At 43.3% G+C, this 23,205-nt stretch overlaps 1 protein-coding gene across 3 annotated transcripts in view; it reads right to left on the reverse strand.

Moving 5' to 3' along the window:
- The window catches only part of SLC22A23 (solute carrier family 22 member 23), a 94,760-nt gene that overhangs the window by 19,314 nt on the left and 52,241 nt on the right, over positions 1-23,205 (reverse strand). For 2 of the 3 annotated variants that reach the window (XM_072328383.1, XM_072328385.1), the window contains exons 4-6: positions 8,342-8,510; positions 5,269-5,396; positions 684-773 (exon numbers count right to left, since the gene is read on the reverse strand). In XM_072328383.1, coding sequence (XP_072184484.1) covers positions 684-773; positions 5,269-5,396; positions 8,342-8,510 — 387 coding nt within the window. The remainder of the gene's footprint in view (positions 1-683; positions 774-5,268; positions 5,397-8,341; positions 8,511-23,205) is intronic. The other variant, XM_072328384.1, reaches the window with a different exon arrangement.

Consider the following 23,205-nt stretch of genomic DNA (forward strand, 5'->3'; position numbering starts at 1 on the left):
GCCAGGCACAAGGTTTCCATTGCAACTTTCAGTCGCTCATACACATTATGATACAGCACTTAATTAGATGATCGCACATTGCTTTCCTCTTCCAAAATGTTCATTGCAGTCAGCAAATGAGCTATTAACGACATTCTCTACCTTTCTCATTCAAGTTGCGCCCCTCTGCCTTATTATTCAGACCTCACAGTGAATACAAAATGGTAGGTTTCCCGAGAGACATTCCCACAGTGCTGTCAGAATACTCCCGTACTTCATAAATATCAATGGAATCACCCCCACTGCTTTCTCGTAAGATTATTCCAGTTTTGCAATGCAGGGAGATGAAATGCAGAGAAATAATGTCCAGAATGAGAAAAAAAAATCACTCAGTAATTTTAGGATTATAGCTTGAGAAATATGAGCTCTGGGTTGCTCTGCATGCAATATTCACTGTAGGTACTGAAATAAACACTACCTTTCTGCAAACCAAGCCCCAGAAATACATGCTATAGGGACACACACTGAAGAAACAATGATTGGTGACAACTGGAAAAGCTTAATTGCAGGGAATGTTCCATCACTGTGCACGAACATCCCTGGTGGACACAGACATGAGTACAGCTCTTCACGAGCTATTCAGCTCCATTCCCCCAGGACTGCCCTCTTTCCTCCTGCAACCCTCTGGCTCGTTCACTACACACCTTCCAAATTCTGCAACAAATGAGGAACAGACAACAGCTTCATTCCCACAGCATCGTCCATCCTATGCACTGATTCCTCCATCCTATGTCCTGTGAAAAAATAGGTTGCAGTCACGTTATTAAAGGCTGTATCATCTTATCTTCATGACAGGAGGCCAAGCAAGGGTTGCCCAGGCAACCTGACTTTTTGCATTTCTGAGAGCCTGACTTGCCAATATTTACATTCTGCTAACCTTACCAGCATTCAAAAATAAACAAAAAAGAATATCTCAAATGTCATTGTGTGGAGCTGTACTTGGGCTATCATGTTTCAGATACCTACACAAGTGTTACGGCTATCTGTGGCTGGAGCTATGGAGGGAGCTTCAAGCAAGGTGGGCAGCAGAGGAGTGAGGCACACATTTTAGAAGTGGGTTTCACAGGAGAAGAATGCTGAAACTACATCCTAGGGCTTGACAACTTGTTCTGGAGAGAGGAGGAAGCAAGTAGTAACAGCCTCTTTGGTCTTTGTGCCCTAGCTCTCCTTCTTCCTTCCTCTGCAGCCATTAATGCCCTCTGTCCCTGTTGTCTTTGCTCATGGAGGTCACCTTCAACTATCTTTATACTTTTCCCCCACAACTCTTTTCAACCTCCTACTCCCTCTCCTCTCTGTTAGCAGTCCCTCTTAGTGCTCTTCTCCTCTGATTGGTTCTTTATGTTTCCTCTCCTTGCTCCACATTCATGCCCTGTTCACATGAGCAGTGAGATCAACAGGGTTGCTAGCCCTCCATGCCAAGCTCCCACTGAAGTTCAGTCAGGCTTTAAGAGAAGCTGACCACCACCTGATTGCTTCTTTATATTTTGTTTTATTTTACAGCGTATTTGGCTTTTCCCAGTGGCACCACAAGGCACATTCTGAGTGCAGTGCTCCCTTCTACGCCCTCCCTCTTCAAATCCTGTAGCTGTCATGTCATTACTGTCTTCACAGGGATACATATAGCCAGTGCATGCGTGACCTCCTTCCATTTCTGTATATTCAACCAGCAAAAGAGGACATACATTCATCAGTCTTACTCTTGTTGCTCACTATTTTTCCTGTATGGCACGCCTTGAAGGAGCTGCACAAACTTCATCAGCTGCCACTGGCAGACAAGAAGGGACTGTCAGGAAAAAAGGAGCCCCTTCTGAAAACTGATCGGATATTCAAGAGGGCAACAGAAATCACTGCTTGCTGGCTGGTTTCCTTTAACACAGAAATCTCTTTTGTCCGTGAGACTTGAAGGCTGCCTTTATTCCAATGGTTTGAACTGAATTTCCCACAATGTACCTGACTAACCCCAGGGACTTGCATGGGGTACTTAAGCTCGGCACTAATAAACAACCAAGAAACAGGATCTTGTAAAGGAACACATCCAGCAGGTTTGTATGGAGCAGCATCACATGAGGCTACCCTGTGTCACTGACCTAGGGAACTTCCTTTCTTCCTCTGTCTAATACACCTGGCTCTTCATCCATCCCAGTCCGTACACAGTACTGTAATAGTAGACTGACTCAGACATAAGGAGATCTGTTATATGTATATTTTTTTTTTAATTCAAAGAAAAACCCCTTGAAAACCACATCTTTCCTAGCAGCAGCCAGCATTCGTACGCACACGCAATACTTATCACCACCATACAATTTTGTAATTACATCAGTATTATTTCACCAAGCTGCAAGAATATTTTTGTGCCTTCTTCCATGGAATGGAATGGCTCTACCTTAAATAGTAATGTCTATATACACTATGTCCACAGCACCATTCTAGTTTGTGTTTTCAGCTAGGGTTGAGCAAAAAAAAAGCATCCTTTGCCATCTTCACAGCCCTCCTTTGGATATTCTGATAGCTTTATGGAGCCCAAAATGACATGCAGTACTCAAGGGGTTCATGGTGGACCAGTGAAGTGTAGAACGGGAGTGTAAAGCTGTAATGAAAACTGCACTTGATCTCCATTCTCCACAGTGGAACACAGAAGAGATGAGAAAGTTTTAGAAGAAACTGGCAGCGAAAAACCTCTACCAAATTAATATTATCAGAATATTTAATTTGCTCATGACTGAAGATGGCTTCATTCTGGGGATGTTCTGAAATATTTCTCAACAAAACAGGCCTGCTTTGTAAGTTACATTTCAAAATGCAGCGGGGTAAAAATAATTAGTTTGTTGCAACAATGAATGCAAACTTCCCTTGCAAAAAACAGAAGGTGAACTGTTGAGCCAACTGGTAAAATGTTGAGACTTCAGAGATATTTAGTATGTGCATCTACTATTCTTGTGTTAAAGAAGAAAATACAACTGCATAAACCACCAGCCCTCCTTGAGATGGCAAACTGTTCACATAGCCCAAATCAAAAGGTGTACCAGTTGCCCCAGAACAAAGCCCTGGCTGAGGGGCCAACCTTCCATTTGTTTTGCAGTTCAGAACATACATTGCCTTCACATCCTTAGGGCAGGTCACAGAATCACAGAATGGCTTGGATCGGGAAAGACCTCAAGAATCACTAAGTTCCAAACCCACTGCCACAGGCAGGGTTGCCAGTTGCTAGAAAAATTACTAGATCAGGTTGCTCAGGGTCCCATTCAAGCTGGCCTTAAACACCTCCACGGATGGGGCATCCACAGCAACTTGTTCCAGCACCTCACAACAGGGATTACCCTGACCCAATTGTAACACTTTACACTTTGGCTTTGTTGAATCTCATTAGGCTCACATGGGCCTACCTTTCAAGTTTATCAAGGCCCCTCTGGATAGCATCCCTTGCTTCTGTTGCATCAACTTTACTGCTCAGCTTGGTGTCAACAGCAAACTTTGCTGAGGGTGCACTCAATCCCATCATCTATATCACTGATAAACATGTCAAAGAGCACCGGTCCCTGGGAGACACCACTCAGGTCACTGAGAAGATGAGGGCAGTGTTAATTTACAGTGCTTTCAACCCCAATCCACATCTCTTGTCCAGCTTTAATTTGTTTGCCTACTGCCTTGCAGGCTAAGCACTGCCCATCAGCTGTCTGTGCTGGTCTCCAGACATAGAAGCTGTTATCACAACCCCAGTGCGACCACTAGTATGACAATTCATTCTTCTCTTTGGAGGCATCTTCTAGGAGAACACTGACAAACTGCTTTTACCTCATGGATTGATTCAAACAGAGCAAATGAGTTTTTCTTTTTTTTTCCTATCTAACACATGGGTCACCACTCTACAGCACGAAGAGGCTACAGAAGGTTGGTTTCTACTATATGTAGCACAACCAAAGGAAGAATTAAAAGCTTTCCTCCAACAATGGGAGCAGCACAGTTCTTCAGAAGGGAAAATATACCCATTCACTGCTTGGGCCACAATTCAAAATTGCATTTTCTTCCATCCCAGAAATATTTCACTCATTTCAATGCCAATTCTTTCTATTACTGAACTGTTAGAAGCTGCCAAAATATATACATACAACTCCAGTAACAATCTGTTACACAGGGTACACCAATTTGACTGATATAGGTGAGTAGAATTACACTGGGGTTTCTAGCTGGAAGAGACTGTATGCAACAACAGACAGAGTGACTCCACCACACAAGGCTACTATCACTAATACTAAACAGCAACACAACAGGCCTGGACTGAAGCAAAATGTTTTCCAACCACTTCAGAGAATAAAACAAATCACAAAATAAATAAATAAATAAATAAATAAATAAATAAATAAAAAATCCAGCATCAGCAAAGTGGCAGAACTGAGCACATTCTGTATTACTTAGGAAGGTGTTCAGAAGGTAACATGCTGACAACTACAATATCTAACTGCATTTGCAGGAAGAGTCCATACCACTAAGAGGTACAATAACACCGTTTTGCACATGAGTGGGAGTCCTCCCTGAACAGGAGTGTGGCTCTACCATGAAACTGAAAAAATAATCAAAAGTAATAGTCATAAAACCATTTTGATACTTAGCACTCCTTCAGTAACACTGGAACTAGAAATAGCTTAAATAAATCCCTCTAGCACCAAGTTGCATCTTTATCGTTTTCCTGCAAGGAAACTCAAGTAATTATTTTTCCCCTAAAAACACACTTTGTCAGCAAACTCAAGTAGCTAACTAGCTGAGAAAGGCCAATTTTAGACTTGGTTGAGAATCTCCAAGTCTAACTGTGAGACCTTTCATTGCCTCTGAAGAACATTTTCTCCAAGTCCCTTCATCTACCCTGCAGAAGATCTGCAAGAGACAGGGATGGAGATCAGGGGTTGCTCCACACCCTTGAGCTTTCCAGAACTTTACCAAGAAAATGTCATTTACATCATACAGCCATGCTGTGTGTGATGTAGATCCAAGAAACTTCAGATATGCAATTCACATGCAAACCAGATAATTAACACAGGTCTGCCAGCTACTACAGAAATCACAGCACTGGCCTTGGTATGACTACCAAGCTTAAGCACAAAACCAAACTGACGTGAGCTACTTCAGAGACCCTTGACAGTGAGTACCAGCAAAGTTAAAAAAGCATCTGGATAATAACTTATAGAAAAGAATTTCATCTGAATAGACAGATTCATGGATGCCTGTTCTACTCACCAGGCACCACTCCTTTGATGTCACTTTCCGTGTTCATCCTGTTCTTGCGCGTGAGCTGCAGGATAAGTTCCTTGGATGCCTCAAACTGCTGCGTAGCCATCAGCCACCGTAGGGACTCTGGGAAAATACTTCAGAGATGGAAAACACATTAGGGTTGCTGCCCGGTTTCTGCCAGAGTTAAAGTATAGCGGGCAGCTGCTCATTTAGGTATTTGTGGGTAATAAAACTATTTTCAAAAAGTGGAAAAATCATCTGTTAAAAATATAGGAGAAAAAAAAGGCTCAGAGCACGGGAATTGGTGCCATTCCCTTTTACATCGATCCACAAATGATATAGGAACCATCCTATCACCTTGAGATAGGACATATTAGAATTCTATAACACAGTAGAGGAGTTCTGCCTATTAATACCATTGTGAAAGAACGGGGAGAAGGAGGAAGCACCGTGAGCAGGAGACATTTGCTGCCAGGCAGGGGACAGATGAGCTGCACGGTTACACAGGATAATTCAGGCCACAGAAGGAAAACATCTGACAGAAGCGATTTGAAATCTCTTGTAAAGATGGAGATTAAAAAGTGAAAAATTACTTTCCAGGATTATAACGGAACAGAATTGTTTAATTTTTAAACATGTAAAAAATCTTCCTCCTCACATGCTGATTTAAAGGCCTTCTCTTATACGAGTGAATATGGTGTGTACGCCAGATAAAGTTCAGTAGCTGCTATAAAAATTTCTCCCAGTAAAGACAAGTTGATGTTAATTGAGTTGCCTTACGAGCATACACACAAATGCACATACAGTCATCTTTTAAAAGAGTTTATTTTTCATCTGCTCGTTTCCCTCAAGCGCTGCCATTCACCTGAATCTCCAGCTTAATTCTCCCTTATTTCCTTTTCAGCTAAGTTCATTTTCTTTTCATTTAAAATGAACAATCAATCAAATGAACAAAAGCCACACAAAATAAAGATCTAAAAAATAAAAAACAAAAACCATTCAAAAAAACCCACCAACCACCCCCACCAGAGCCCTACACTTCCATCAATACAGATACTTTCAGAATGGGCGTCTTTTTTTCCTTCTTGCTTTGTCCTCATTTTCACTCATTTTCCAAAAGACCTTTCTAAGAATGGATTTATCAGCTTCTTTTAACTTCAAATATATGGTACAACTCATATTTCCTTCACAAAGCACCGACCCTTGCTGCAAATGCAGCCCCAGCTCTTCTAAGCAGTGGAGCAGTTGATTGTACTGTTAGGTTACTACTTTTTAAGGTTACTGCAATTTGGACCTCACCCTTAGCAAGAACTTCATTGCAGATAAAGTATGTGAGTGTATTTAGATGTATTTATACATACCACAGCAGAGCCCATTTCAGCAAATGCAAAAACCCCAGGCAATGCAAATTCTGCTGCTTGGCCTGTTTATCATATCACATATCATCTAAGCGGGATTAATTTGTGCTCTCTGCCCATCCTGCCCAGCAAAAACACCACAAACCTCTTGCAGATTTGGTAACAAGTTCTAGCATTTGCTATTACTACAATCCCTTGTGAAGAGGTCCCTGTTGAATTCTCAGAGGAAATGCAGGAGATTTTGCCTCAGCCATGTGGGGAACACGCTGCTTCTTCCAGAAAACTACTGGGGGCTCATCCTGTTTACCATGTTCATTAGACATCTTCCTTCTGCTTGGACACAGATATCAGTAAGCACTGCACTGGGTTCTATCCACTGGTGGATATAACGCCCTTCAGATGGTGGGATCCCAGCACAAGGCTTGGGAATAGAACTGCAAGAGTTTTCCGTTTGCATGTGTACATCACGTGGCAGGTTTGGGAAAACAGTCTTGTACATCAGCAACGTTCTAGGCTATTCAACATCAAGGTATCACCAGCAAAATACTTATTATATATTGGAAAACAAGAAGGTAAAAGAGGTCATTATCCTATAAAAGACCTATAACTTTCCCCTGAGCTGCTCTTTGCCCTCAGCCCAAGCTGTAGTATGTCTACTTATGTGAGCTCAGAGACGGGCAAAGAGATTTCTACGTATGGGGTAATGGTGATGAATGGATGAGAACTCCATCTTTACCCAAGAACAGAAAAAACGTAGAACTTAAGTGTCACATATCATAACAAGTTCTTACACATTGCAACTTGTTAGGTGTTACAACCAACAACTTGCTCCTTTTCCAGTCTATAGCAACTATACATTTAAACATGGCCAGCATTACTTTAAATTTAATTATCTACTCTGTTCTCACTGTTATGGTTTTGTACAACCCTGCTCTCACTAGTCTCTGCTATGTTATGCCACCACTGTGTGTCACTCTTAAGACAGAAGCAAAAATACACGGTTTTGGGAGGTTTATGAAGTTCTGGTGAGGATAGAGGCCCCCCCCCCCACTTCTCCAGGACAGGCAGCACCAGGCCTGGAACCCTTTGCCAAATCACAGCCCACAGGGCTGGCAGTGAAGGAGGACAAGGAGCCAGAAAAGAGAAGCGACCTGTGGGAGTGCTTCCCAGTGCAGGTTGGCTACATGGCTGCCAGCCTGGCGCACATTAATTTGGGCAACAACTAGCAGGGAGGCTCAGAGCCAGCCACCTCGTGCACACACTGGGCCCAGTTGTAATACTCATGAGCAGAGGTGTGTTATTTTTACCTAGATGGGCTTAACCAAGGCCAAAGGAATGAACAGCGACTGCCCAGAACCACAGTGCAGGTTTAAAGAGAAAACCGAGCTGTGCAGCCACAAGTTGAAGCAGTTAGGCTGGGACACATCCTTTTGTATCTCTAAAGTGGAAGCTACTGCCAGAAAAATTACTAAGTACAACTTTCTGCCCAACAGAATACTCATCTACTGAGTCCTGACACATCAACATGTAAAACTTATGGCTACTACAGTAAGCTGCAACATTATTTCTTCTTACTCCGCAGCCAAAACTTCACACAAAGTGAGTGGAAGAACAAGGTAATAATCTAGACGTATGGAGAAGCACCGTTATATCCAGGCACCTCTCAAGTCCAGCACTAGGAACTTGTGTTGCCTTTGACCTGAGAGGGAAGAAATACTTACACCCAGTAGAGCAGCATCAGTAGGAAGGGGCAGATGATGACAGCCTGGAGGACCTGCCAGTCCCTGCAGAGAGCAGCCAGCCCTGGCATCAGGAACTGCCCCGCCATTTCAATGAAGCTTGCCACCATGGTGATCATGAACCGATGTGCAGGAGGGCAGAGCTCTATCCCTGAAACACAGAGCACATGCAATGCATTCAGACCCCCACAGAAGCACCTCCCCACAGCAGGCAGCCCAGCTTCATGAAATTCCACAGACTTAGCGTCAAGACCTTTGACCATCCCATAAATCCTGTTCCCTCACGTATTTGGGCTTCAAATACCCTTGCAGCAAAAGGGAAGCTCATTAGCAGCTGGCTGTGGTGCTAACATGCGCAACTTCCATGAACATACTGCATCTCCTGCAGACCTGCTGCATCTCTGACTGTCAGCCTATGCCTCCACCCCCCAAAAAACTATATATATATATACATATAGACATACATATATATATATGTATGTATATTTAAGGAGACTAGAAGATGACAGGTGATCCACAGATTTCATGTAGAGCCTTACTGCGATTCTCAAAGACAGCAGACACCTCCCAGTCAGTCTGCTGGAGGCAGAAAAGCACAGCTCTCAGCAGGATCCCAGCTCCTATGGGATGCTAGCTTCTCACAGCTAAACATGCTGCAAGTCAGCTGGTTTCAAGTCGGATTTTGCTGAGTGGATTGTTTCTGGGTGTGGTTTTTATTTTCATAATAACTAGTCTTGATCAACTTTCAAACAAGACAGCCTTGTATCTGCCTTATCCTGTCTCCCATCCCTCCTTTTGTTGTAGGGCAAACAACCACCATCACTGCTAGAACCGGCTGTTTCAGCTGCCCAGTGACAAGTGATGCCAGTAGATTAAAAGCTTCCTTAAATCCTGAATTCTGGCTACCTTTATTCTTGAGAAACTAAGATGAATTTATCAAAAAGGCAGCTTTTTCTTTTTCTTTTCTTATACCCAGAAGAAACAGCATTAAAATTGGACTGCCTTTTTAAAATATATCCAAACATAAATAATGTTTTCGCTAGTAGGAATATCATAGAACCCCCTGTGTCATATTTCTCACTTGCCTACATTCACTTTCACAGATTAATAACCAAGTACAATAAACCTGCCATGACTGTTGTGCAGTACTTATCAGTATGCTGATACACAAACACAAGCTCATAAACACTCATGATGTGTTGCTGTCAGTGCTGGTGTTTTTCCTTGGGATGTTTCCTACAGTTATTTTAAATTATGATTTAATGGTTGTTAAAATAGTACTTGAAAAGCCATAAGACAATAGGAAGAGGAGACAGCTGCTCATTCATTCACTTTCTCATCTGTAGCTTGTTCAGCACTTATCTCTGTAACACAGATCTAAACCCACTGACCAGGAACTGGCCGCCTGCGGATCAAATATAGGATTAGGCACCACATGCTGTTTGTTTCCTTTTCTTTCGGTCAGTGACAAAAAACACTGATGCTTTTCTACCAGCACAAAAGGGAAACACATCGGTTGTGAGGCAGCCCAAATTTTCATTAGTGTAACCAGAAACACAACAGCTCTGGAAAATGAAGGGGGAGAAAAAACCCTCAAAGACTCTCATTTGCTATAAAGGGCTTTTACATTTTAATTAGGGAAATGAGATTAAAACACAGGACTTCTTATGATACTAATACAGCTTCAATCTTACTAATGAAATATTCCAAGCCTCAGCCATTTCTTTAATTGTGCCAAGAGGTCACTTGTATTTTCTTTTCCTGATCTTCAAGCACAAATGTTTCTGTTTGCTTTCCTACACCCTGAAGTCGCAGTTTCTCATGCTCCAGTATGCCTCCACTAAGTGCAAGGATGACTTCCGTTGCTATAGAAACAGGAAGTCTGCATTAGATAGGTGAGACTTTGGCATTTCAATTGCATTGCTCAGGTTAGCACGAGATAACAAAAATTCACTGAGACAAGAACAACTTCTTCATGACGTCAGGAAGAGGCATGAAAATAAGGAAGTTATGCTCTTTGGAGTCACTGGAGCATAATGCATGTAACTCCACGTGCAGCAGTCAGTCATTGGATAGGATGAAAATCACCTCAGTGGTAGTCTGGCATCTGTTTTCTCTTCTGGATAATCACAAGCCTTTTTTGCCTTTTCCCCTGGAAGAACTGGATAGGGGAAGAAAAGTCCTTGCAGTAGTTGGGTGAGCATGACCTTCAAGCGTCATCAGCAAGTGCTCTGCCTAAATGAAATATCGCATCTCTGTTGAAATGTTCTACACATCAGGACAGTCTACTGACTTTCCACAACCTCTGCCTTCGATGTGATACAATAAAATATTCAGTGCTGCTGTTTTTAGCAAGCATTTAGCGGTCAGGCTTTTTCCAGCCCCGTCAGTAAAGACACTGCAGCACCTCTATGCAGGACTAGCAAGGGCTTCCTGATTGATGCTCTTACCAGGGCCGCGATGCGCTCACCCAGTCCCACAAGAGATATTACCAACTCATGTGAAATCACTGAAAGACAGAGATCAGCTCTCTGGCAAATCCAGTGAGAAAACTCCAGCTCTCCCCTTCAGCAAAAAGGTTTGCAACTCAAATATCTTGCTGACTGTAGAGAGTCAAACAAACCCTTAACATACACACAAACCATGGAAATGGCCACCAGTATCATAAACTCCTGGACACATCTGTTTGTTCTTGGAAAACACTGTGTGGGCAAGGAGAGAGGCACTGAAAAGACTTTGCTTATTTGCCCTGTAGTTGTGTTCCTACAGGCAATTGCTTCACCACATGTGATGCAGGTGTGGGCTCTGCAAGCACCACAAACGCGAGACACAACACCATGAGTTTCAGTGCATGGCCCACACTCTGATGGGAGACAAAGAAGTGAAAAGCAGAATTCTGCTTTGGAACTCTATCTGGTGCCATTCCACTAGGGAAATAAGCAAATCAATGAATACTGGTTAACCCATGGCATACACTAACCTTACAGTCTGCAAGCCCGCCACACAGAGAGACAATGTGAACCATGTCCCTCTGACGGGGCACCAACCATTTTTGGTGGCTGTGTGCTGCACTCAGTGTAACCCCATGGCTAACCATGCAGGATGCACAGAGATATCCCCAGGCACTGAGGGAAAAGCACCAGGGACAGACACCTTGCTACGGTCAGCCTCATGCAGTAACCCCCACGACAAGTGTTACAACTACTGATGAACAAGACCATAGCGATAACGTGTGAGAGGAACAAATGAGCAGGCACCAGAAGAAGGCAGAGTGTGGGGCTGGCAGACATCCACCATGTCAATCACAGCCCTTCTGCGACTTCACCCAGGTGGAAGGAGAAAAGAGAAACCTAAAGGTATAAAAAAAATGTGACGAACACGGCCGTGGTCATAAATTATCATGACCAAGAGGGAAAAAAAGAACAGAGAAATGGAAATATTTTCAAATATTAGCCAAGGGAATAAGAACCATGGCACCAATGCTGGCTGCTCCCAATGACAAAGAATGAGCTCAAGAAAAGGACATTCAAGTGAACATTTTTTGGCATGCTAACTATGAGGGCAGAAGGACAGATTTCAGAGGACTCAAAACTCCACTGCTGATTCACACACCAACCTTCTTCCTCTACCCTCTAGCACACCAGCAAAGGCCCTGCTTGGTCCCTAACAGAGCAACACACACTCCTGGGATGTTTTAATCCTTCTAGATCATAGAATCATACATTGGCTTGGTCTGGAAGGGATATTAAGCAGAAGAAGTATGGCACATCTCATGCTTGCATTTGTCTTCAACCATTAGTCCCAATAGCTTTCACTTCTTTTTTAAAATCATTTTTGGAAACCTAGATACAGCTGGCTAAAGACAACAGGGCTCTAGACTGCTCCATTCCCAAATTAACTGCCATCCAAACAGCCCACCAAAAAGGCTCAGATTTACAGAAAAGGGCACCACTGCACCACATGGCCCTGCACGGCCAGCAAGGTTTACAAGGCCGGGGGCAGAGAGCTCAGGTCATGGTTCAGGTGAGAGGAGTGAGCTCATGGGAGACTCTGCAGAGGAGATGGACACACAGGCAACTATGGAGGAAGGACGACATTAACACTGGGCTGACATCAGCTCACACAGCCACAAGGTCCCAAACCTGCTAAGCAGGCTGGGAAGGGACTAAGGGCCATGACCAGGCTTTCCTGCTTGGTCTTAGCCTTGCGCACTGGTAATAGACTTCCTGCTTCAGATTTCAGAAAGACCCTCATTTGTTCTCAAAGGCTGACATTAGCACAAGGATGAACAGCAAAGACTTTCATTTTAAAAAGAAAAACCAAAAAGAAGAAAAAGCAGTAAGCCATTTGCAAATAATACATCAAGAGGGAAAAGAGGTTAAGTCACACTGCCTGAAGAACTCTTTAGCATTCACTCACCGTCTCTGGTCCCAAAGCACAAAGCAATTCTCTCAATGCAGTCCATACACTAGGTACATTACAAACCACAAGCTAACCGCTTTCTGTGCCTTTGCAGTGTTCTCTCCCCTCCCAGTTTCAGTCTATGAGCTGCCAAGGCTGTAATTATATAGGATAATCCCTTGGAGAAAACGGCCAAGGAAAAACACCTGAAGCCTGGGCTGTTGCTTCCCACTGAAAAAAAGGAATCCTTGAGGAGATGGTCTGACTACAGATTTATTTTCAGTTTCATATTGTATTTTAAGAAATGCTGGGAGGAAAAGAAAAAAGAAAAAGAAAATCAGCTTTTGGCAGTTTTCACCATATTGCTATCTACCCAAAGGTCTTAGTTCCCACACTCCAAGGGCTCTCGATGCAACCCTTACCTCAAAAGGGAGGAGAACAGTCAGTTCTGCAACAAAGCCCTCATTACAAGGTGAGCAGAGGGAAAGCTCAGGCAGCGTAGAATTAGGTGTAAAATGCAGGGCACCTGAAATCATTAGTGTCGGTAGCATTATAAACTCTCTGTGCGCGGCACACTCCAGCACCTAGTGATCCTGGGGAGTGCTGAGAGGTGATCCCATTCTACTGCCCTGTATTTCACAACTCCCACCAAGCTTTCTCAAACCCCAGGGGCCTCTTCCTTTGCCCTCAGCTGGGAGCAGATAATTCTGCTGGATGTTCCTAGAGGAACACAGCCCCCATGCCAGCCCATGGCTAGACTACCAGATACTATTACAGCAGAAGCTATTAATAACTCCCCAGCAAGACTTCTAAGTTTGCAGCTGGCTGCCAGGGGAAAAATAAATACATGAATAAAATTCACCAAATACCTGCATATATATCCAAATTTTCAGGCACTTACAGACTCAAACTCGTAAGTGCCGCACACCCTACTCAGGAGCTCAATTCTCTCCTTGCCTCAATCAGCGTGTTTCTAATTCAGCACAGGTTAAGCCTGCTGGCACTCCTGGCTCAGTTTAGACACAGTGCTTTTTCTTGATCGTTTTGGTTGTCACCAGAAGCAGCTAAAAGGAGGCAGTGTGTGTAAATACAGTTTATTAAGGAACAGCAAATAAAGCAGAATGTGGAAGGAAAGGTTATCGCACACACCGCAATCAGCCAATTCATGTAAACAAACGACAGAGATGGAGAGAAAGAAAAGGGAAAAATCTAATTTCCTCTCTGGAGAAATTCAATCTGTTGTCAAGCAAAGAGAGCTGTAACAGACTAAACTTCAAGTAAGAGAAATGGGGTTATTTTCTTTCTATACAGCACAGGACAAAAGCTATCCTAAAATGTATGGGAAAGGGCAACGATGTTCCTTCAAAAGTACTTTTCCACATATCTCAGGGTCCATCTCTTTTAAACATGCACTATGCCACCATTTACACCCAATGAATGTGTTTAACTATCCAACCAGCCACTTGCAAACATGTATCCTGAGGTGACAGAGGGAATGATTTTAATCTGAGACAGGGGAGGTTTAGGTTAGATATTAGGAGGAGGTTTTTCACTCAGGGGGTGGTGACGCACTGGCACAGGTTGCCCAAGGAGGCTGTGGATGCCCCATCCCTGCAGGCATTCAAGGCCAAGCTGGATGTGGCTCTGGGCAGCCTGGTCTGGTGGTTGGAGACCCTGCACATAGCAGGGGGGTTGAAACTAGAACATTATACGGTCCTTATACAACCCAGGCTATTCCACAATTCTGTGATTCTAAGACTGTGATGGGCAGCCCAGTCACATCTCATTACATACATAGTGGCACTCCCTACGCCTGGTCAGGGCATGCACCTGGCACCATCAGGCTAAGCTAGGAGATAAATAACTCATTTGAATGGGTTTCTCTCTCACCAAAACCACACTACGTGCTCATTTTGAGTCCAGCCACCAGTGTACTGTTACAGATGCCACTAGGCAAAGCGCCCTCCAACCTCAATACCCAACTTCTGCCACTATGAGCACTGCAATATGCAGTCACACGGCACCAACCAAGATGGCAACACCTCTTGTCCAACATCCAGCCAACACAAGGCTCAGCATTTCCTGAATTCTCCCCATAAAAGAAATGGGTCAGCCCAATAACCTCCTGTCCTCACCTCAGACTTTCCAAAACCACATCAGTATTTGTTTTTATTTTTGCCCCAGAGTAAGATAGCCTAGAATTGTTGCATTCTTCCTTGTTCCAGAATGTTGGCTTGCTCTAAAGGAAGCATGCAGCTGATCACATGACTATTTTGCAAACCTAACACCTCTGTGTTCACGCCAGCTGGCCCCTTTTCTTCTGGCAGGTTCTAAATCACAACTGTCATCTTTTTGATGGGGAGGAAAAAAAGCAGCTGAAACAAAAACTACAGCGCAAGAAGCATCAGAGAATCTCTCTCTTCTTTTTTTATGCTTCCGATGAGGGAACTGTGTGCCTGTATTTGTTGGAGAATTTAAACAATGCTGAAAACTGACACAGATCAGGGGAAGGCAAAGAAAGGGACACAGAATGAAAATGCCCTCATGGCAACTGAGGAAGTGGAACTCCTTAGAGTGACTGACTTGAGGATGAAGAACAGTACAAGAGCTACTGGCATTAAAACGTCCACATAAACTGCTCTGCTATGTATGCCCACACAATACCAAAACAGTCCATCCAAGAACATCCACTTGGATTTGAAGTTTTCCAAGGGTAGGATCTCTGAAAAACATATGAGTTAGTTAACTGTATGTAAAATCCAAGCAGGCTAGTCCTAGCAGGGGAAAATACCAATATAATCTGATAAAACCATGGTAAAAGTGGGATATTTCTGCTGAACAGATGGCAGAACATCACCGCTCCCTGTTCATTTGTAATAACTGGAAGTGAGAAAGCTGACATTTCGTCATAACCCCCTTTCACAGAGATTAACAGAGATGTCCCTTTGCAGAAGAAGGGCCTGCAGAGGACGCTGGCTCTCAGCAGTGAAAAACCTCTTTCATTCAACTCTGTCCCTCACAGCGGAGTTTAAAAGATGGCAACACTTGCTGATTTGTTCCAAACAAAACCAGAACGAATTGCTGAACTAATTAATAAAATAACATTTAAAAGAAACTAAGCTCTTTGGAAAGAATCCAGCTGCACTTCGCAGAAGTGGATTTTTCATTTGTTCTCTCGACAGTGTTAGCAAACTTCGTACGCATCACAACTGCAATTAGAATTGTCGAGATATATACATGCACTCCTCTGCCCTTTGGAGGTTAATCTTTAACCTTTCCTTATCAACTTCCAAGCAATTCTTTACTCACGCATTTCACACAGTGGGTATGACTGAGCTGTGTTTCACTGCTTCTGGTGGTGAAAAGCCAGAGGCAGGTTAAGAGCTATGGGCAGAGGCAATGCCAGGAGACCTGGCACAGATCTCACCTGCCTGTGTGCAACTGTGCAGCAGTAAGGTCATGCGATTCGAGGGAGGTTGTATCTCTACTAAGTTTTGCTGTTTGACATGCGTTTGCCTTGAAGACAAATGCAAAAAGCAAGCAACATCTCAGTTACAATCCTATTAACATTTGTACAACAATACATGGATTGCTCACAGTTGACAGCATGACTTTGACATGGTGTACCTTTTGCAGGCAGTGCCTGCACTGCACAGCATGTGGTGTTAGGTGTCCCTTCTGCATTTACCACCCTTCTGGTGCAACAGAGAAGGGGACTGGGAAGAAGAAAGAAGATGGGAAGGTGGGGAGTAGGGTGTGGGAAACGATGGAACTATAGATATAGTGTTCTCAGCTCATCATGTTAGCTTTCCTTCAGTAATGCAAAAGCATTAGCACTTCTGCATAAGGTTTACTGATGTCAAAGAAAGTACATGGAGACAAATTACCATTCACAAGTTTAATAAAGAGGCACTCAAATTACTGGGGGTGGCCAGCTTCCACCAAGTCCTCACTACTGGGGGCAGCCCTGGGGTTCCCCCTGCAGATACTCATGGTGGTCAGCAAGATGTCCACATGCTCCTTAGCACTGCAGCCACATACATAACAGTGGGAGACAATAAAGTATGACGTTATCAGGATAAGCAAGGATACCTAGTTACAGCTACAAAGCAGTTTCTCACAAACAAGCTTCTTCCAGCTACCAGCAGAAGCTAGAGGCAGTTTACTTGTTTTCTCAAGTTAATAAGAGCCCTTTCTCATGGGCTAGTTGCCTGTTCTGAAGTTTTCCATGTGTCTTCCCATACTAAGCTACAAACAAATCACCCTGTTGCTTAACACAACAGGAATAGTTAAGTCAAAGTTTCCAAATTTTCCTTTTGATCTTCTTGCCAGTAAAGAGATAGGAAAGAAAAGGCAGAACTGGAGAACTATGAGAGCTAAGCTCAGTTTTCAGCTCAGACTGAAAACTGCAAACCCTTTGCTCTGCAGTCATACCCAGCCACTTAAAGGAACGTGGTAAATTCAATGGGTATATCCATCCCTGAGACAAGCACTGAGTGATGGGAGAAAAAAGGTTGTTTTTTTGATGGCCCTGCCACTCCCTGCCCACAAGACCTCCTCAGTGGCCCCAGGCAGTGGTGGGACACCAGCAGCTCCCCAGAGGCAGCACTGGACCAACTAGCAAAAAGATTCCAATGCAACTTTTAAGCTGCATAGTCCTATTAGGAAAACCACTCCGTACTTAACATCCTGATTTTACCAAGACCACAGAATAGCTTGGGTTGGAAGGGACCTCAAAGTTCATCTAGTTCCAATCCCCCCCACCATGGACAGGGCTGCTAACCACTAAATTTGGCACTACATCAGGCAACCCCAGGCTCCATCCAACCTGGACTCGAACACCTCCAGGGATGGGATATCCAGAGCTTCTCTGGGTGACCCTTGCCAGTACTGCCTTCTCAGTGAAGGTACTCACCAATGATCTATATCTAAAAGGCAATCTGGTTTGTATGCCTGCAAAGAATAACTAAATCCATAAGATCTGCTCTTACTTAAAAGCAGCGTAGATGTTTTTTGAAAAACTAATTTTCACTTCCATTTATATGTGTTTACAGAAGCAGAGAAAATGTGAGCTGCTGCTCCGTCTTGCTGAGTGATGTTTCTAATCAAAATTTAAAGGAAAAAACTAAAGACATTTGACAGTGCTGTAAACCCTTCAGCTATGACAGACATGTGGAGGGTGCCGCCATAGAGCATCTGTATTTGTTAAGTTGAACTCCAAAGCTTGCACAATGAAGGATAAAGCTCAGAGGGCCTTATAAATGGGACACATCTTGAATTCCAAGCCAAAGGCAAAAATAAGCAAGTAAGCAAGGAAGAGTAACACAAGAGTCATAAAAATAAAGAGCAGAACTGTTCCGAACTACAGGTTCTAGACAGTAAACTAAAATACAATATAAAGCTGCAAAACACAAAGCTTCTATAGGCATACTATGCTATTTATGGACTACAGGAGAAAAAACAAATCTACTATTTTCCTTTTCAGTTTTCATTATTCAAAGTGCAGTCTCAGAAGGAAGGGCTTTTTGCCATCTTGAGGTCTGGAGGAGGGATTAAAGGAACTTTATGAGATGTGAGGATCAGAACATGTGGTGGTAAAATTAAATGGCTAACATTACATGGGATGAAGACTGCCACAACCTGCCTTGCCTCATTACCTTTGAGCTCGCTGGTCAAAATGAGAAAAAGCAGGCATGTCTAAAGACACATGGCCCACAAGTTCCACAGGGAGAGCACAGACAGAGGCCGCTACAGCTCTCTGACCTCTGAACTCAGCCCATGCTTCCATAATCTGAGACAGCTCCCGCATGAGACTGCAGGGAAAGTTAAAGCAAGAAGTCTCTTTAGACCACCTTGTTTGCTTGCATGACACTTGCAGACACCCTCTGCAGCACTGCTAGCGTCTTTGTCAGCCATCTATTTCTCACAAAGCAATGTTAAGCTCAGGTTTCTAAGAACAGGAGCTTCTATTATTGCCACTGTTTCCTTATTTTACAGGATTTTCCTATATAGTTAAGCCAAGATAAAACACACAGAAAACCATGCAATACGCAACACTTCACTTGAACCACTTCTTCAGTCACTTCCTCACATTTACAGTTTCACCAGATGTTCCATGTGGAAGTAGGAATTCCATTTCTACCGAGAGCAAAAATAGATGAAAGCAAGCTCTTTTCTAAATAAAGCTACCTTCGTTTAAAGGAGAGGAAATGCTTGGTGCTCATAAGTGCTGGATGACAAAACAACCTGAGTTCCAAGCGGGTGAGGTGCCAGACATCTGCTCTGCAGTGCACAGCCTGACAGAGACTGAAAGGGAATTGGTTTTCCAAGGGTTATGTGGTACTGCACTGCCCTTAAACAACAAAAATCCCAACCCCTACAATCACATTTCAGTGGAAAAATCTCCACTCAGGGTACGTGCTGCATTCATAGAAAAACCACTGGCATCAGGACTCCTCTACACATTCACAAGCCAGTAAAATACACCATTAATTTCTGTAGCCTGTAAAATTGTATTTGTCATAATGAGCTTTTATTTTGCTGGGGATATCTGCATCTGTGTACAGCTATGCCTGAACAGTTCAGAATTTGCCTCTGAAAGAAACACAGATCTCATTTCAATGCGTAAAAAGGCATTCATCAGCCTGGGTATAGAGGTAGTATTTGTAAGAGAAGAACCAGCACCACAGGCTTCTCATCTTGAAATTTCTTCTGCTTTAATGTGAGCTGATGTCAAGTGCCCAGCTGCCTGCAACACATTTTTTATTTTTACTGTATAAATAAACGTAGGAAGTGGATCTGCTAAATTAAACATCTGGCTACATTAAATATGCAAGGGGTGGGTGGTTGAGGGTCCATCAGCACTGAGAGCAAGGAGCTCTTCCTGCACAGAGCAGAGCTGAATGCACGGCCAAGGCATTTGTTCTGCTCTGCAGCTACCCTGATGCAGCCCTGGTTGCCTGCTCACATCACTGCACCCTGTAGGGCTTACTCTAGTCCCAGTGTACAGTGCCCGTGTGGCCAGCCTGTTTGTGCTCCTTGGAGAGCACAGCTGGAGGTCAGCCCAGGTTCTCCAAAACTGAACCTTATACATGGTTGCAGTATATCTGTGTAGGAGAAAGCAAGCATCCCTGAGCCCAGAGCAGCAAGAAATGAAGGACGCCACGGGCTGGTTATTTAATTTTGCTTTCCTGCCTTACAGAAGGCAGTGGATAAGACCATTACTGAGAAAGGATAGCCTGGCCAACGATGGTCACTGTGTCCTAATGACAGTAAGAGACAGCACCAGAAGAGAAGACAAAATGCAAGATCTACCTCACACCTTCCAACACAGATAGCCATACCAACCACCAAAAAAAACCAAAAAATCCATATTGGGGGAGAGTGAGCTAGAGGCAAGAAACAGCATTTATAACTCTGGAGATTGGATATAGTAAACTAAAAGAGGTTGGAAAAAGTCTTCTACAGTGAGGGTGGTGAGGCACTGGAACAGTTGCCCAGAGATGTAATGGTTGCCCCATCCCTGGAGACTCTTGAGGTCAGGTTGGCTGGGGCTCTGAGCGACCTGATATAGCTGTGGGTGTTGCTGTTCACTGCAGGGAAGTTGGGCTAGATGTCCAGCTAGTTGGAAGGCTCCCTTCCAACTCAAATGATTCTATGATTCTATATTCCAGTGTTCAATGCGTGACAGTACGCTGCCCATACATAAACAACCTGCAAAACTTCCACAAACCTATCATGAGTTACCTCACTCCTGAATGCAGACAACACATCCCTTTGCCTGCACAGAGTTAAACAGTGGGAACAGCCCTCACCTTGAGTTGGAATCTCCTCTAACTTATTCAGAAGCTGTGGCTCAGATCACTTTGCATTTGGCACACAGACCTATAAATAACACAGCCAGGCACCCACGTGCATTTGATTAAAATAAACCCTCCTAAGAAGGAGGCCACCTTTGAAATGGAAACAAATAGAGATGGGAAAGTTGAGGGTGAACAAGCCAGAGAACTGCTGAGACAGCTACTATCAGAATGCCACTGTCACCACAATGCTGCTGTCTCCAGCAACCACAGAATCACAGAATCACAGAATGACCCGGGTTGGAAGGGACCTCAAGGATCATGTAGTTCCAACCCCCCTGCCTAGCAGGGCCACCAAACATACGCCTTTACTAGATCAGGTTGCCCAGAGCCCCGTCCAACCTGGTCTTGAACACCTCCAAGGACGGGGCAACCCTTCTGCATGGCCACAGTGATCAAAGCAAAAGCAACCGTACTGTGGAGTTAGTTTTTAATTTGGGAAGATGCAAATCAAGGGAGGGATTGGGAACCACACAGGAAATAAAAAAATAAAACAACCACCCAGGTACAAGCCTAACCACATTAATGTATGTATTACTACAACTATGGCTGACAAAAGGCAATAACACAAGTTCCTAAAAAGAGAATACAAACATAGGCAGCACAGAAATTAAACAAGGCAAATTGTTTATTAAGGAAAAAAAAAAAAAAAAAAAAAAAAGTGCCTGCAGCATGGATACCAAGATAACAATGTAATTGGTTCCCAGCCCTACACAGCTCATCAAAAGCAGCGCAGCTTGGCAATGAGCACCAACGCAAAACTACCGCTTCCCTCCTGTGCTTGCGGTTGCCTTTCCTGCAAGCATCCCCTGTACCCGTGTCTGGCTCAGCCCTATGGGCTCAACACAGCCAGATGGGTGAGAAGCTCGGTGAGCACTGCTGCTTATACCCTTTCTTCCCCACAGGGAACTCGATTTACAGTCAATTTCTGAACGCCAGATACGAGAAATTGGAAATGCTGATACAGACATGGCTGCGGGGTTTTCAGCAGCACAGCATGGTTTTAATATTGACCCAGCTGGCTGCTAGAGAATCATCTGCAAACAGTGGTGGAGATTAAGATCTGAAGCGTGGTAGTAACTTCATTTCAAAATCCTCCTCCAGAACAGGAAAACTCCCTAGGCAGTCCACCACACAAAGGAGAGCAAGCAGCAAAAAATATCCAAGTTCTGTGCAAAGAAGGAAAAGCGTGGGCATGAAAGGCTTGCACTGATTTATTATTGGCTCATCAGTAGCTGCATACAAAAGCAACCGTAAGAGCAACAGCTGTAAAATATTTTTCATTTCAATAATCATTGCACGCCCATCCTAAAAGATACAAGGCTTTTTCCACTGTAGCAAATGCCTGCAAAAGCATAACAAAGAGGAAACAGATGTTGAGGAGTTAATAATAATTTAGAAAAACAAAAAACAAAAACAAAAAAAAAAAACAGAAAGGAAGAAACAAAAGAAAGTAAAATTAAATGGATTTTGTTTTGGATCCTCTCCCTCACCTAGACATGAATAATGTGACAATTTCAGTGTGTCCGTGCATTCAAACACAGAACCGCAACGCATCAACCGCAAACTGAACCATTAGGAAAAATACACTGACGTTATTTAGAGGCATACAGAAAACATCTGGAAAAGAAAAATGTCTGGAATTGGTACTACTAAGAGCATCTTCATGCCTGAACACTGTACACCTACACTGAACTATTTATAGCAAATCTAAAGCTTTAGATCTACTTATTAATTTTCATACATCATATCAGATTCAATTGCCTATTAAAAGGATTTTCCCTTTTCTTGGTAGTCAATTATTCATAGATCTCCTAGAAACATTCATAGAAGGCACAATTTATTTCAGGGGAGATTAGGAAATTGTCATTATGAAGAAATCTGAGCTTATTATTTAAGACAGAAATAGGACAGCAGATAACGGGACATAAATGGCCAACGTCAGAATTATCATGGGAAAATCATTTTGGACATTCTTGATGAGTACAATTGGTACTAGCCTGAAAGAATGCAATCACAGCAGCAACAAACCAACATTTTCAGCTAGAGAATGTACTTCAGGAAGAAATTCTTATGTTTACAATACGCCTGTAGCCCACGAAACAGGTTTTCCAATGTCTGATGCTTCCCTCTGCTGCTTCCGCTTTGCGACTGACCATGCTACTTCCACTTAAACACACTGCGTTTTGAAACAGCCAAATATCCATCTGTGCTACAAAAAGCATCGTCATGTACAACAAAGACTTAATCAAAGAAGAATATAAGGTACAGACAACTCAAAGGATGTGTTTGATTATACCTTGTACCAAAGCAGTGAAGAGAAAAAGCTTGTCTGTTTCAGGTTCTTACTTCCTTGGTGCTAAAACACCCAGTGGCTTCTTCCACTTGAGTAAATTTCCCCTCATTCAGTTTTTCTTTTTGTAGGGACTATAGAAAAACAGGTTGATTTTCAAAAATAAATAAGATATGCAAATAAAATTACAGGTGAAACTACTAGGTAGATCAGGCAGTGAAACAAGGCCAGAAGCTGGCAGCCTCTTGCCCCCCAGCATGCACACAGCCGTGCAGCCCTAGGGACATTTGCCA

This window comes from Excalfactoria chinensis, chromosome 2, assembly GCF_039878825.1.
Source record: "Excalfactoria chinensis isolate bCotChi1 chromosome 2, bCotChi1.hap2, whole genome shotgun sequence".
NCBI classification, from domain to species: domain Eukaryota; kingdom Metazoa; phylum Chordata; class Aves; order Galliformes; family Phasianidae; genus Excalfactoria; species Excalfactoria chinensis.